Source organism: Gigantopelta aegis, chromosome 6, assembly GCF_016097555.1.
Source record: "Gigantopelta aegis isolate Gae_Host chromosome 6, Gae_host_genome, whole genome shotgun sequence".
Lineage (NCBI taxonomy): Eukaryota > Metazoa > Mollusca > Gastropoda > Neomphalida > Peltospiridae > Gigantopelta > Gigantopelta aegis.
Genome location: NC_054704.1, coordinates 45,735,532 through 45,752,637, shown reverse-complemented (window position 1 = coordinate 45,752,637; position 17,106 = coordinate 45,735,532). Strand labels below are relative to the sequence as shown.

Sequence of the window (17,106 nt, the reverse complement as noted above, 5' to 3'; positions counted from 1 at the left end):
AGTGAGGTGGTCATAATGCCGAATTACGAAATATTCGAAATGATGAATGTTTGGTAAATATCGATTGTGAATTTTACGTCACACGATGACAGTGTATTGGCAGTTACGTTGAACCACAAGAATAATCGAATGTCAAGCCTGCTTCAGTTATTTTTTAGCCTAGGCTCATTCTTTTCCTTAATTATTACACAATAGAGATTAACATCTTTCTGGACAAATGGCACCCTACCGACATTTTTGGACATCAACTGGCCCAAAGGTAATTGCAAACATGACTGCAGCTAATCATTGCATTTGTTGATATTTTCTGTTGTGTAACTTACTTTTCACCATTATTGTGTGTAAGTTATATACATTTCAGAAATTAACCATGACTTTCTCAGATAAATAAATAAACTATTTTAATTACTTGTTTGGGAAACATGTGTACATGTACTTTGTGTAATTAACATTAACACCATGGTGTGAACAACTAGGCAAGATTTTACGTTATTGATTGTCACTTTTATGACATAACAGGTAAATACCGTGGCGGCACTGAAAACGACCATTGGGTCGGACTTTACTGGTCGTAATCTGTAATAGCGGGGTGGTCTTAATACCGGGATAGTTTTATTGTTAAAAATAAGGAAATATTCCGGTCTATAAAATGCTGGTCTTTATAGCAGGGTGGTCTTAGAACTGGGGTGGTTGTTTGGTGGGGTTTCACTGTATCTGGTAATAACATAATCAATAAGAGCAGTGTTTGGATGGAGTGGTGGTCCGGCCTAACCTAGAGACTGAAGTTTTAACAAGAAAACCTTTATTACCAGAGGAGCAGGATTTAGCTCAGTTGAGGTGCATCACAACTGGTGTAACAAAGGCCGTGGTATGTACTATCCTGTCTGTGGGATGGTGTATATAAAAGATCCCTTGCTGCTAATCGAATAGTCCATGAAGTGGCGACAGCAGGTTTCCTCTTTCAATACGTGTAGTCCATAACCATATAACCGTAAATAAAATGTGTTGAGTGTTGTTAAATAAACATTTCATTCCGTCCAATAGCCAATGATTGTGCTCTAGTGGTGTCATTAAACAAAACATACTTTAACTTGTTACCAGTTTGAAATACTTTTAAACGGGCTATTCTGAGTTTTTAGCCATTTTAAAAGGTTTTTGACAAATAAAATATTTTTACATTTTTAAAATAACAATTCACTTACATTTCCTTCCTTAGAATATGGATATCTCTGTAACCAATGCATTTTTGGACATCATAATCTTTTGTAGTATCTCAATATTAATTTTGTCTAAAATAATTTATTTACAAATTTATTCCAATGACCAAACGATATTTGAAATTACCGGTAGACCAAAGGTCATTTATAATGTATTTATCCTTATAATGCTTTATACTTAAAATATGCAGAGGTAAGATGGTGTTCTAAAATAGCAGGATGTGTGTTTATTTTGTTGGATGATATAAATGGAAGTCTTGCTAGGGCTGAAAACTTGTCCCTTCAAGTACGACAGTTTGTAGGGCATAACTATTTTCACAGATCTTTTTCATATTCAGAACACTCATTATTAATAAAATTTGGATTAATTTAGCATGTGACATAAAAGTACACACAAAAGTATCTAAATAGATAATGTACAAAAAATATTTTGGTGTTGTATGTACATGTATTCATTGAAGAGAAACAAAATGTTTATAAATGTATCTTATCTCATATTAAAAAATCCCACTGATGACTTCCTTTTAGTGTTAAATGCAAAAATTGCTATCTCGTAATGTTGAAACAAATGCTAAATTGCAGAAGTTCTATAGATAATGTTTATAATTTATTTATTTTTCAATGTCTGTAGTATTGTAAAACCCAAGAAATACTGCTTCAAAGTTGGCTGACTCGATCATTTTACCCTATATCTGAAATGTTTTTAAAAATCAAACACAAACAAGCAAAAGCTGTACATTGCATTTATTCAATAATATGGGGAAAAGCATGTTGGCACTCTGATCCCAGTGTATAAATACTGACTATTGTAGGTGCATTATTTTACACTATTAAGATTAACATGCTACAGAACCAGCTATGTTGTACATAACACATAAAATAGTGTATATAGATGTATATATATTTAAAGGAATAACTTTCTTATAAAAATGTATAAAGTGTGTCAATAGGGTACACTGTTTTCACATCAAACCAAAAGGTAAAATGTTTGAAATTTGGAGAAAAAATATTTTTTGAACTGAATGTTTTATAAAAGAAAAGACAATTTGGAGTATATGAATTATTCTGTTAATATATTTGTAATCCTATAATTTGACACAACTTAAAAAATTGTTAAAAGTTTAGAAACCATTAAGTGATGGATTAAAACATTACAATAACATAACCACTGGACAAAACATTTAAGTATAATTTACACAAAAACAAAGCTGACGTTATACAAACATGAAAACAATATTGCTTGTGAATTATAATTAGTAACAGTAGTAACCATTTGACTCCAAAATCAGTTGCTATGTGTAAATTTCATTAATATGTGATTCATCATTAAACTATTTTAAAGTCTACATACTGACACCGGATTCAAAACAAAAATGTATATACAATTCTATTCATAATAACAGAGTTAAATAATATCGTACTGACCTTTTAACCCACCCTACCACAAGCTTTATAATTCCTAAAAGGAACATGATTTGGGGGCCCAAATTTGTTTTAAAACTTGGGTGTCAATAAAGTCTGAACTGCATGCAGTTTGAATGGCACTGCCATGATGTTAAAGGCTCCAGACTTTATTGAAGCCTAACTTCATACTGAAATGTTTTGATAAACCAGATAACATTTACATAATGGGTGAATTTAGTTATTTGGAAAATTATCATAAATCATATTGGTTGAAGCAGAGACACTAGAGCTCTATATGGCAATAACACATACTAAAACTGAGGTATATCTGAGGTTTGACTATTCATATGAATACTGATTCCAGTGATTTTAATGATTGGATTAGCTTATTTGTCAAATTGGTATGAATAAAATTGCAGATTTTTACAAAAATGTTTAAAGATTTTATAGATTACCTTTATTGCAAGGAAGATCTTGGACCTTTCTGTGTTTTATTTATAAATTAACAATACTGAACTGAACACAAAAAGCTTATACCAGTGAGATCAGAGTTAAAAACTAATACATCTGGCTTGTCTTAAAAACAATCATTTGAATAAATTCACAACAATTCATAAACAACTGTGCACATACATATTATATAAAAATATTTTTCTACATCCAAACATTTAAAGGCAAAAAAAGGAGAAAAAAAAGCATAACAAAATTACAAAATACATAGAAATATTTATCTACATACAAACATTTAAGGCAAAAACAAATGCATAACAAAATTATAAAATTAGTTTTACAAGTAAAAAACCCCCCACTCCAACAACAACAAAACTCCACTAAACCAACTGAAAGAACCAAAACATTACTGATGAAGTAATTTATCTAGACAAAAGTTAAAAGCAAAAACATTCATACAGTATTCAGTAAGACAAATGGTAACAAATATATTGGAACAGATATGTTTACAAATAAGGAAAAAAGGCTATAGTTTGTGCTACGCAATCCCAAGAGTTATATAGTTTTAAGAGTTACATAGTTATAATAAACTTTAAAAAGCTGCTTTTGTTCAGTTTTGTACAAAGTAATTTTCCAGATTTTTTTAGTTGAATAATTAAAACCTGTAAAATGTATGATATTGTTTTTGCTTTTAAAATCAAACTGACATACACCAGCTTAACAAACGAAAACCAAAAAAAATATCTATCCTGTTAAATGGGTTTTTTTTTTATCTGTTTACACAATTGTGACCTTATTATTAATTTTTTTTAAATTAATTATTATTTTATTAACCTGGTCTTAAGTAGTGCTCTTAACTTATACTAAACTAATAATAATGGGAAGGTGTTTGGCAGTTAGCTCCTCAAATCTGACTAGTAAAATATTTACTAGCCACTCAAATTTATTTTTAAAAAATTACAAAATAAAGAACACAAATATACAACTCCCAACAAAACAAAATGCTAAAAATAAAAACAAAACAGGAACAAGACCACAAGAAAAACAATCACAAGCTTAAAGCACAACTGAGAAACAGTACAGTCCAACATTCCGGAATTAGTATCCTCAGTAGAAAGACGGTAGTAATGAAATGTCCTATGCTCAGTAACGCAAACCAAAGTGCACTATTATTTCAAGCTCACTAAAGATCAAATTGCATAATAGTTATTAACACCAGACAATAGACTGCGAAGGAACATATTTTTCCAAGTAATAAAACAATACTTATTAAAGGTTAACATTTGATTTAAACATAATTATATTCTGTTCAAAAACAATCAGTACAAGCTACTCTTCGTTATATTACAGCAAAGGTATTAGATCAATGAATTACGTTAATTAAAAAACAAGGCAACCATGTACATGGTAAGCCATTATTTCATCACATTTAAAAGATAATTTTTAATGTTATATTCCATGTCTATTTGAATACACAAAGATGCTTCTGAAGATTCTTTCTGGTAACTTCAATGACACTAATTTACTGCTAGTTCTATGTTTTTATCAATATATATTAAATGAATTTCACTTGACTGATGGTTTAATGTAAACATAGTTGCAGTAAATAATAAACACACAATCCATACTGTACATACTTTAAAAACACTTCCAACATAAATTATCAATTACAGGTGACAAACTAAGGTAGTATTTATTTAAACAACACAACTGATTCAGTTTACATTATTTGATGAACTAATGAAAAAAAAATCAAGGTTATTATTTCCCTTTACAAGCCTTCTAATCCTACCATATTTTATATGTTACCAGTTGCAGTCTATTTTGTCTAGCATCTAGAGTACATATATTCAACCCTTATACTCTGGTATGTTGTTATAATGCATGGGAACTAAGCAGTGGACAAATTCACACACACACTCACAGACAGCGGTCTTATAATATCCCCTTTGATTTAATGAGAAAAGGGGGAAAGAGAGACAATAAAATCCAACCATATTAACGTGAATTGTTTTTTTTTGTTTTTATGCTTTTTCATTATGCAGTTCAAGACAATATCTCTTGTTTAAACTGGAACCATATCCAAATCAGCACATCTAGTCAGTCCTAAAAAAAGAAAAAAAAGAAAGAAAGATAGAAAGACAAATATTGAATTTGCACAATATTTAACTGAGGTCATGTTTACTTTGGCAGATAATTACTGTATTATATTATATTAAAAAAATTTTTTATAAATATCTGAGGTACCTGTATGTAGGTTCCAATTATGTCTATGCCATAATTCCCATCAAATATAGTCAAAGTCAAGCGAGATGCATCCATTTTTTTTAAATTTACCATATTAGGATCATTTTGCAACAATAATATGAATATTACCCTATGAAAAATCTACTCTGGTGAAAAATATTGCACATAATAAAATCAACAAATGAATGACATATCCAGGGAAATTTTTTTTTCAAAATCTTGATTAGTAATATTTCTAGTGGACTGAAAATTGATTAGCAACTACTGTTTAATGTTTTAAACATGTAGTTATCTCTGAAACTTACGTAGCAAATTGCAACACAATACTGATCAAAATGTTACGTAATATCAGTGTAAAATCTTCAATTTTCATTTATTTGTGTTCCTATAACCAACTACGGTTCCAGAACCCTATGCTGGAAAAACCTTGTGCTATCGTCAATCTATACTCACTTTTGTAGTTGTTCCAGATAATGCAAAACCACCAACACAGAGCTGACACTCCAGGCTTGGGCACGACAGCTGAACGGACAGACCTGGTGGGAGGGGGGGAAAACATTGATAAAATAAACTATCGCATATAATAAATTATAGTGAGCCAATCTAGTAAATATACTGCCACATATTTCCCATTTGTCTATAGTTTCTTTTTGAATTAAAAGAGTTAAACATGGACTTATTAGATCCTTCAAATTCCTGACAAAACGAAACGCTACCCAGGAGTTCAGAAATAGAAAATATTTCACTAGCCAGCCAGATCAAAACCAACTAAAATTTACTACCCACCAGAATTTCTACTAGTCTGCCAGCCTATATGACAATATGTTATTGTTTAACAATATTACAATATACATTGTAGTATACATGTGTCACGAGGTCACACACTGGCTCTGTCACCACAAGTACAATGCATAGAGGCGTCAGGTTTCTTCGTGTAGCGTTATTACTGGTTAACAACATTTAAGTTTAATGTCATGACTGGACTCGACAATAATCAATCTAAAGCTTTGTGGCATCAGATTAATGAAAAAATTTGTATTTTAGACACAGTAGCTGGCTACCATTTTGTCATCAACGATTGCCAAAGTATTACACACAGTCATCTTCAGCCCTCTCCTACAACATGTCAATAAGGGGAGGGCTAGAGGTGACTCACGAGCTAGTTGTGACCCCTGCACAGTTCGAAATTCTGAAGTTATCAATGCGGTATATGTATTTTATGTATTTTTTGTTTTTGTTTGGGAGTTTTAACCGTTTGTTTGCATGGTTTGGAATTGTGGCATGCAGATTCGATGGAAAAAAACAACAATTACTGTCAGTCAGAAAAAGACAGATCGCCTGTCGGACTGGTAGATTAATTTTTGCAATTTGTCCGTCACAAGTTTTATTCGCATTTGGCGAGCGGGCTAGTACTTTCTGCACTCCTGGCTACCCAAACTTCAACATGTTGGTCTAGACCTCACTTTTGTGACTAGAATTTGTTATGTTAAATGATGAGGTATACATTTTTAAATTTAATGAAGATTGTAAGCACATATCTAGGAGTTTTTAATGTAGTTTGGTGGCAAGCCTCCTCACCTTATACAAAGACAAAGTTAATGATGACCCAAAAAAGGGGCCCCACCTTAATCCACACCATAAATGGGTAACATAATGCACTACTCACTGCACCATCGGCGTTTGTCATTTCTGGCAGTGACTGCCATGGGGAATCTATGATTTCTTTGTAATGTCTCGACAAGGATGACTGCACAAAGTGCACGGTTTCCAGCAGAACGCCTGGCCTTGATGTTTCTAAGAGGGATGCGAACTTCAGTTTTGCTCTCAGGAAGAATCCAATTGGCCAGACCCATTCCTTTAAATAAAATTAACATGCATTAAATTAATACCAAACAACTCAAATGTCACACTGTCAGATAAAACCTTACATCAGTTTCCTATTTAATACCTGATCTGTATATAGTTCCAGGTTTGTTGTGTTAATGAAAAGACTTAATTTTACCTTTCAAGTCAACACACACACATCTGTTTTAACATTCATTAACTTCCGTGATGAGTATGTTGCAGTGGTATGAATTACTTTTTGCGTCAATACCAAACAAGTCTGTTTGTTTTGTTTAACACCATTACAGCACATTGGTTATTCGATGTCATACATTTGTTAATTCTGATATATAGTCTTAGAGAGGAAACCCGCTACATTTTTCCATTAGTAGCAACCCAAGGGATCTTTTATAAGCACCATCCCACAGATGGGACAGCACATACCACAGCCTTTTGATACACAGACATGGTGCACTGGCTAGAACAAGAAATAGCCCAATGGGCCACCGACAGGGATCGATCCTAGACCGACCACACATCAGGTGAACACTTTACTACTGGGCTACATCCCTCCCCTTGATGCCAAACAAAGGGAAAACAACAGAATGATCTGATGAGCAATAAAAAACACTTAACATCTAACTGAAACTTACAGGTCCCTGATGGTAGCTAAATCCCAAAGCCGCTCTGTCATCGGAATCTGTGGCATTGTCATAGAATCCTCTGTATGCCCAGTCCCTGTAATACAAAGCTTATTATTACCACAGAGGAGATTTATATTTGGTATTTTCTGGCTTTAAGAATTCCACACCATGTTGGTGCTAAAATATACCAATTGATTCAGCAAATTACTAACATGTCTCTTTACAACATCAAACGGTCAAAAAGGTGATGAGATCTTGGTTTCTGGTTTATTAATATTAGAGATCCAAGCACAATGAATGAATGAATGAATGAATGTTTAATGACATCACAGCACAAAAAAATACATCGGCTATTGGGTAAATGCATAAACGGATATAAAAATGTATGAGTTAAATTAAAACACAATATAAAGAGCTGTGCCAAAAATACAAATATCTCAAGTATGTAAACAATTTCTAATAAAATTCAGTATCTCGGAGGAAATTTCACAAGTTTAAGATGGAATTGAAATAATTCAATCGCATTTCTTCTACCAAATCTATCGTATCTCATTTACTGATGGTAAAGAGGCTGTCCTGAGTTTGCTGTCATTGTAAGATGTGTAATGAAATAGTTTAATGATTAAATTTCATAATGAATGTAGTTTCTTGTTTAGAATATCAGTGTGTATATTCTATATGTTTCGGATCGTCCTAATGTTCTAAGGTAGCACCAAGCGCCTATCGACAGAGTCCTATGTATTTTTTTTTTTTTTTTTATCAAGTTTAAAAAAATTAAATATAAGTTTAATATTGACCATATTAATTAAAGCCATATGGGCAGAGAGAAGTGGGGAAAGAAAAATAATCTTTCTCTAGGGAAACAAAAACAAAACATTTTTTCCCCTAGATACTTTTTGACGTCATAATCAGTGCTTCGTTACAGGCTTTGACATGACAATTGTTAGGCAACAACAAATAACCATCATGGTGGCAGTTATGTCAATAACTAACATACGTATCAGCGATATGTATGTAACAGCTATGATGCAATGCTGTCTCTTATTCTCAACTTGCAAACCTGTTTTCAATAACAGTATCCTTTGAAAATCTTTCATAAAATGATAAAGATTGATAATGGGTAATAAACAGAATACCCAACTCGCTACCCCGGCAATACTGTTTATCTTGCACTCGTGAATTCACTTGTGCAAGATAAGGTATTGCCTTGTAGCTTAAAATTTCTTGAATGACAAGACCCATTAACCAATGAAAAGGGCACATTACCATCTAGCATGGCTTTCTGGCACCTTATTTCTATCAGCTGACCGAACTAGAAGATCTCATGCAGAAGTTTAAGCTAACTGGAGTGAGAGTTAACAGAAGATTATATACACTGGAACCCAATATATATACAGAAACATTATATATGATAGGCTTCAACATCCGCTTTGATCAGCCTGACTTTGCCCTGTCAATGTCCATTTAGGGAAATTGATGTTGCCTCAAAGTGTAAATATTGTAGGGCCCACTTTCTTTGCTTTCTTTGCATCTAGTAGCAGGTTAGTGATGAAGAACTTGAAAAAACCTATGTGTGATTACTTAATAATTAAGTTTCATTTATCCAAGTCTATGAAATGACAATGTGGCACCAGAAAATCAGGTGATAAGGTCAGATACACACTATTATGCTATAATGATAATTTTTTCATAACAATTTTAGTTTTATTTATTTCATTTTATTTTATTGCATTTTATTTTCCATTACTTGCAGGATTTCTCAGGTAACTTTGAATTCGGATGAGGGTGCGTGCATTTCATAATTTTTTAATATAATAGAATTGTGACATTTTATATTAAACTGTCTGCTAACAAGTATTTTTAGGCAGGGGTGGCTTTATGCAAAAACGATCTACCACAACAGTGATAGAAATAAGCAGAATTTTTTGTTCACTGGACAAATACATATAGAAATCTACTTGTCCACCAATATTTTCACTTGTCCAAATAAATAGTTTGTTTTATTAAAGTACAAGGACAATGTTTTTGATTGCTTAAAATGAAACTGCATTGAACATTTTCACTTGTCTACAGGACAACCACCAAGGTACATTTCGCTTGTCCAAATAAGATTTTCACTTGTCAGGACAAATGGACAAGTGCTTATTTCGAATGCTGCACAATGTTCTGCTGTCAGTCCAGGCGTGTGCTCAACCCCCGCTCACGCAAATTTTCTTTTCTTTTCTCAATACATTTTCTGGGGGGAGAGCATGTCTCTAAATTCCTGTACACGTGCCTGCAGTGGTTCTGTGTACAATGGCTCCGTAAAAACAGAAAAAACAAAAACAAACAAAAACAAACAAAAAACAACACAACAAAAACAATTTTTAAAAAGACAAAAAAAATAAGAATGAAAACAAATAGTGAATTCATGTTCGACTATACCTTGTCCTCGTTTATTATTTTATTTCAGCAAATTCGTCATTATTTTGTCATGAAATAATATATTTTTAATAATTTGCATATAGCTGGTCCTCATTTGCCAAGGCTCTATACACAGCGGTCAAGTATATAAAATTCAAAGGTACATTACACGGCTGCAATATATATAGCCTCGTCACTACGCGTTTCGTCATATGTTTTAGATATCCCATAAAAGCATTCCAAGATTTAAAAATGAAACTGGCTCAGGGATTGTCACAGGATTCCCTCCATCGTGGTTCAGTTAAAATGTTTTGAGTGATACAATAATGAGGTTTGGTATCACAAATGAATAATTTTCATTTATAATCCATATTTAGAGAAATAAGGCCCTATACATATATATCTGTGACTGTATGCCTTTAAACTTCACCCCTCAACCATTTGTTGACCTTTACATATATGAAGACTATTTCTGGAAAATTAGAAGTCTTTTAAATTGGATTAATTTTCCCCTTTTGGGCCCCATCCTCAGGACCCTGGGGAGTCTGGTTAGAATTGGTCAAGACGTTTTGGAGATGAAATCGAAAATATGAAAAGTTTATGCACGACGGACAATCGACGAAGCGCATCGCAGAAGGATGGGTGAAGACAGACCGCAATAGGTCACATGAGCATTCGGCTCATTTGACCTAAAAGCAAAAAACAAAAACAAAAATAACAAAAAAATAACCCACCTAGCCGAACATGGTAATGCATCTGACCAACTAAAAAGAAACAAATTATAGAATTTTTGGAGAACTTTGAATTTAAGTTAGAGGGTGTGCACCCCCAGCATCCCCTGGATCTATGATTGATATGCATACTATGTGAGTCAGGCCCCGTCCACACCTTCTGAACAAACATTGATATTACGGAAAATACTTGAATAAATTTTGTACTAAATTGTGTACAAAGTATATCCATGGGTAAAAAAAAGAAGAATGTGTCACACTTATGCATTCCCCAAATGTAGACAAGGAAAAATATTTTAAGGTATAAAAATCTAATTTAAGACTGATTATGAGCGAGACATTTATTATGTTAAAAATAAAATGCCCTGTCAAAGTTGCTTCCCACCAAAAAACATAAATTAATTTTTGTTTTAAAGGCATACTGTCGCAGACCATTGACCTATTTAATTGCCCAACAAAGTATTATCTAAAAATGTATACATTTATCTAAAGTATTCCTAAAGGTACCTAATGCAACCATCTACATAACTATCAGATCCCACTTCAGGTAAAAATAACTGAATTAAGGCAATAGTCAATAATTCAGACATGTGACATATTGTATTTTGAGTCACGTGACAAGAGGGCTGGTGCTGTCAGTAGCCAAATTAGCCATTGGCTAATTTTTACAAAACTGGCTGATAAAATTAGCAAGTGGCTAAAATTTTGGCTGAGCCAATTTCTATCTTCGATTTATCCGACACCTCAAACATATATTACCAAATCAATGCTCAATTAGCGATCTAGTGACCGATAACAAAAAACAAGGTCATCCAGAATACAGCACATTGCTTATTTGAATAATTATGGTTATTAATTTTAATGCCATGTTTTCAACATGTATGAAAGCAATGACCTATAGCTTTGTTTTCTAACTTAACAAAGTCTTTGAACCAAAATAATAAAAACTAACCGACAATGAATCTTTTTCTTTCTTTTTTTTTTTTGGGGGGGGGGGGAGAGAGGGAGGGAGAAAAAAAGAAGAAGGAAAAAAAGAAAGAAAAAAAACCCCTCTACAAACACCCACCCACATATTTCTAAACATTTATTGATTTAATATCACAGGCCTTGGAAGCAGGTGTGCATGTGGCAGGTGTTATTATGGCCTCAACTCTGAAGATAATGCATGTTTCCCCATCCCTACCACCCCCACCCCCCACCTCACCCCACCCAACTGAAAATTCAGAGTAATATACTAAATGCCCCTACCCCCATTTCTGTCTTTAGATGCCTATGCAGAGTTCTGACTGTAACAAATCTGTGTATATTTTAATTATAGAAATTATAACATGGGCTGTTTTTATTCCAGTTTGTACATAATTAGCTGTGAAAGATGCATTTTTATATCGATATATAAAAACTCTTAATATTACGGAGCAAAACTATTTTGGGGGCTAAAATATTTTCATTATGGTTAATAACAATCCCATTCAAATGGCAAATGTTTTGGCAATAGGTATTTTTGATCCAGGGTGAGCCCTGTGACAGCCATGTTAATACAGTTTGCAAAGCCCCTATGTCAAGAACGCGAGTGCCCATACTCAGCAAAGTGGGGTAAACAGAAGCAAAATCAATGAAAAAAACCAAAACATGCACTGAATGATAATAAGCTTATACATTAGTTCATTTATTTTTGTAATATGAACTTTAAACAGCAACAATCCTGACTATTTAGGCCTGTACGTGTACTGGATTCCCAGTACATATATATCAGCCTAACTAGTCAAAACATTTATGCTTAATCATACTCTGACTACCTGAACACAAGACTAGCATGCCTTTAGATTACCATATCTAAGATCTTCCCTGTCAAATTAACTATTATGACAAATATACTATAGCGCTGTTGACAATGATATACACATGTATGTATATAGTAATACATGTATTTACTATGACCAAGGAAGTTTTACATTTTAAAAACACCTAAAGACGTACTAGTCTGGGCCCAATTTTACAAAACATTGTAAGCCTTGTTTTGCACCTAAACATAAATCTATGATTAAACCATGATTCTTATTACTATTATAGTAAAACAAATATATAGTTTGAAGTACATGTTTTATTTTATTTTGTCCTTAAAATGCTCCATCTTCCATGTAATTTTTTGCGTGAAATAGATGTCAAACACATGTAAAAGAATGCTCATTATAACTGCTAGCTGCAGATGTAAACTTACAACGTTTTTTAAAATAGACCCCAGGGCCCATATTTTCAAACCTGTCTTAGCGCTATGAAATCGTAAAACCATGGTAGACTGTGACATCATCACAGCATATGCCATAGTGACGATGTAGCTTACGATGAATAGTTTTACAATTTTGTAGGGTTAAGATCGTTTTGAAAATATGGGCCCAGGTGTTAAGTAGTCACCAATATGGGCCCAGGTGTTAAGTAGTCACCACTTGTGTTTGCTGGCATTGTCTGCCATATTCAGCCCAGTATTGATGGAGGCATTTATTCATTTTCACAACAGAAAATTAATTATAAATTAAAAATTGTTAAAAATTCAACAAAATTGTCATGTTCAGTGGCTAGCAGAATATTTCCATGGTCAACACAAAACTGTGAGTTCACATGTTAAATGCTGCCCAAATATGACATGACCAAGTTGGTCACAACTCGCCACTTTATAGACTTATCATGCAAGAGTTCTAGCATATGAAAATTAAACTGCTGAGAGGATTCCTTCATCATGGTATCTTGTTTTGTGTGATAAATCAGCAAGGTTTGGTATCCTATGTGAATATAGTTTTCATTTCAAATAAATGTTTAGAGAAACAAGCATTCTGAGATTACTGCTAAATCAATACATGTACCCTATTGGGTCCTAAATTCAACGATGATAACTGAAAAATTGGTAAATCACCATAGAAGTTAAAACTTGATTTGTAACAGTAATATTGATACATCTATTGATAACATTTCATCTCAATATCTTCAGACATTGCAAAAACAAAGTCTGGAAAACAAATTTTTATATCTCCTAATTTCAAGGGCCTTAACTGTAAAAAAAATTGTAAACTGCCATGAAAATCAAACTTGATCTGTAACAGATCATGATAAAATTATACACAGAATTCAGTTCAATATCTTGAGGCACTGAAAACAAATATTCACATCTCCTCAGTTCAAGAGTGATAACTCTAAAAAAAAAGAGGGTAAATTGCCATGAAAGATTAATAGACTCCATCATATGTGGTCATGTGGGACAGAAAAAGTACACCCGAGGTGGTGGAAATTTCGACCCAGGATGAGGCTTGCTGAGTCCCAGGGTCGAAATTTCCACCACCGAGGGTGTACTTTTTCTATCCCACATGACCACATATGATGGGAGTCTTTTTCTCCCATCCATTCGATAAATAAACCATTATTAACACGAACAAACAAAGATGGCTGAAAACGTAACTTCTTTATTTGACCGATTTATCATAAATAAACAACACTATCATATTTGCTGCGTCTGTTTCATGTGTTAAATAAAATTTAACACTACAAATTAACAAGATAGCCTTTATAATGAAGGTTTTAATAACAAAATATTTATCTAAAACTAACCAATTGCATTGATATGATGTCATGTATTACCAACGCCGTAATACTCCCCATGCAAGACAGATTTATTCTGCATGGGCTGACGTCATGGAATGGGTCTGTCTTGCATGGCTAGGGATGGGAGAAAGATTAATCAAGACTATGGTTGATTTAGTTTTTCATTTTTGTGTGAGAAATACCTGGGAATTTTTAATTAAAAGAGTGATTTTCAGGGAGTATTTTAGCTTGACAACAATGGAGTAATGTCTTGGTCATTATAAGCAATAAATAGCTGACTGTGAATGCTAATTTGATAATAAATTTTAAGGTTTTACCAACAAAGAAATTTGTGAAATTTTTTTGATATGAATTGTAGTTTGTTTCAGCAAAGTAGGCTTCATGAATTTTTTGCATAATTTTAAACAAAATTAACACATCTAAAAAAAAAAAAATTAAATCCCAAAAATAATACATATGAACATTATTTTATATATATATATATATATATATATATATATTTAAAGATAATATTAGTTTTTTGTCATAAATTAATCCAGTTATCTAAAGATTAAATCTCTGACAATAAGCCTTTAAAATGTAAAGATTATACTTTGAAACACATGCACAAAAATTACAACAAAATAATTTTATTTATTAAACATTTTGTTATTATTATTACGATTATAAATAAAACAAAGATAAACTTTTCTTTTTGTGATTTCTTCAACTGAATCAATATAAGTCTGTTTTTAAAGAATTATAATGTTATTATAGTCATACTGCAAATCATGTATCGAATGGGTGACATTTTCTATGCACTGAACAGAAAAACAATTAAACAATACCCCACCAATAAAAATAACTTGGTGATAAACAGAATAAATACATGCAAATTGTGTTCATGTTTATGAAACAAGATGATCTTAAAGGAAGCTATAGGAAAGGAAAAGAGAAAAAAACAAAAAAACAAAAAGACTAAACAAATGGGGAGTTTACCTGGGATCTAGTGTCTTCATGCCAAGAGGTCCAAGCAGAATATTCTGGGCCATTTCCAAAGCGAACCAAGCATTTTCTGGTGTGAACAGTTGTGGAGCCTGAAGAAGGTGAAATAGTTTATTTACACAACAAATAGTATTCTAAACACTGCATGCAGCATGAAATTACCTGAAAAGACATTGTACACCTGGTAACAAGTATGATCTATCTACGTCTAATTTAGAACGTAACCTTTCTATTATAATTGTTTAATTGGGTCTAGTACCATTTAAAATTTATAAAATGTCCAGTTAACTGTACATTATGAAAATATAAAATTTTAACACCATGACAACACATTACACTTAATTACACCATAACAATAAAACCATGGTTTCTGTGGGGAAAGTGAACAGGCCTCGGTGGTGTCATGGTTAAGCCATTGGACATAAGGCTGGTAGGTACCGAGTTCGCAGCCTGGTACCGGCTCTCATCCAGAGTGAGTTTTAATGACTCAATGGGTAGGTTAAGACCAATACACCCTCTTCTTTCTCCCTAACCACTAATCACTAACAACTAACCCACTGAGGTGTGTGCCCAAGAGAGTTTGCTTTAACCGTAATTGGATACAAGCACAAAAATAAGTTGAAATGAATGAAATGAAGGGAAAAGTCAAACAAAACCAAATCAAGAAAAAGCCCCGCTAAAACAAACCCATCATCACTGGCTTATTTTGCATACACTTACCACAACCATTGCAATGGTAAAGTTTGGTCGCAGCTGATAATCCGGCCATAATAGCGTCGCCCTGTAGCTGTCTTTGTATATACCTCGCCTGTGGACCAGGTGTGCCTCGGGATTTGTAGGATCTCGTTTTGGTTTGACCCAAAAGCACTTTTCAAAGTTGTCTTGTATTAAGTTTGCCCACTCTTTGAAACTAATGTCAAACCTGCCACCTAAACATGAAGCAACTGATTAGTGATTTTGTCACAAAGAAACAAACAAAATCTGTCAAGAGGGATGATATGAAAAAAACTGAGACAAGAGATGTGATAATTCTATATATTAACGTGTTTCTTACCTGGACCATTTTTTATCAGTTTCAGATAATTTTCATTAATCAAACCCATGCATACAACAGTAATGGCTGTTTACCACATGCACTGTTTTCAGTTATAAATAGAAAACATTTATGCAGGGGTAGGGTCATAACTATATGGTGAGCAAAGTTTATTGGGGGAGGGGAAAATCATGCTCATCTAGAAAATATATTTGAAAAAAAGAAAACAATTTGCTTGAGTGTGTGTGTGTGATTGTGTGTGCATGTGCATACATGTTTCAGCCCCTAAAACTGTCCCCCTGAACACATGCTTGCCATACCATTCCAATTCCAAAAGCAGAGGGAGAGAGAGAGCAGTTGTTTAAAACAATTAACAATTATATTTGAATTGGGGGAGGCACAAAATATTTAGGGTAAACTGGGGAATGTCCTTTCATGAAGCTGTTTTTCTTTTCTAGCATTTGGAGAACAAAATGGCAATATTTTCAACAGGGTCCAACATTATTGGTCGCCTGATATGCCATAAGGCCAGTTTAAGCCAATTGTTTTATATAATACTGTCCAAATAGGCAACCAAA

At 33.1% G+C, this 17,106-nt stretch overlaps 1 protein-coding gene across 4 annotated transcripts in view; it reads right to left on the bottom strand.

Annotated features, from left to right (window-relative positions):
- Positions 1-1,946: 1,946 nt before the first annotated feature.
- LOC121374897 (glycogen debranching enzyme-like) overlaps positions 1,947-17,106 on the bottom strand; it is a 69,174-nt gene continuing 54,014 nt past the window's right edge. For 3 of the 4 annotated variants that reach the window (XM_041502020.1, XM_041502021.1, XM_041502022.1), the window contains 7 exons: positions 16,216-16,424; positions 15,490-15,587; positions 10,924-10,953; positions 7,796-7,880; positions 6,985-7,173; positions 5,772-5,854; positions 1,947-5,177 (listed from right to left, as the gene is read on the bottom strand). In XM_041502020.1, the coding sequence (XP_041357954.1) occupies positions 5,168-5,177; positions 5,772-5,854; positions 6,985-7,173; positions 7,796-7,880; positions 10,924-10,953; positions 15,490-15,587; positions 16,216-16,424 (704 nt within the window). In that variant the 3' untranslated portion in view covers positions 1,947-5,167. The remainder of the gene's footprint in view (positions 5,178-5,771; positions 5,855-6,984; positions 7,174-7,795; positions 7,881-10,923; positions 10,954-15,489; positions 15,588-16,215; positions 16,425-17,106) is intronic. The other variant, XM_041502023.1, reaches the window with a different exon arrangement.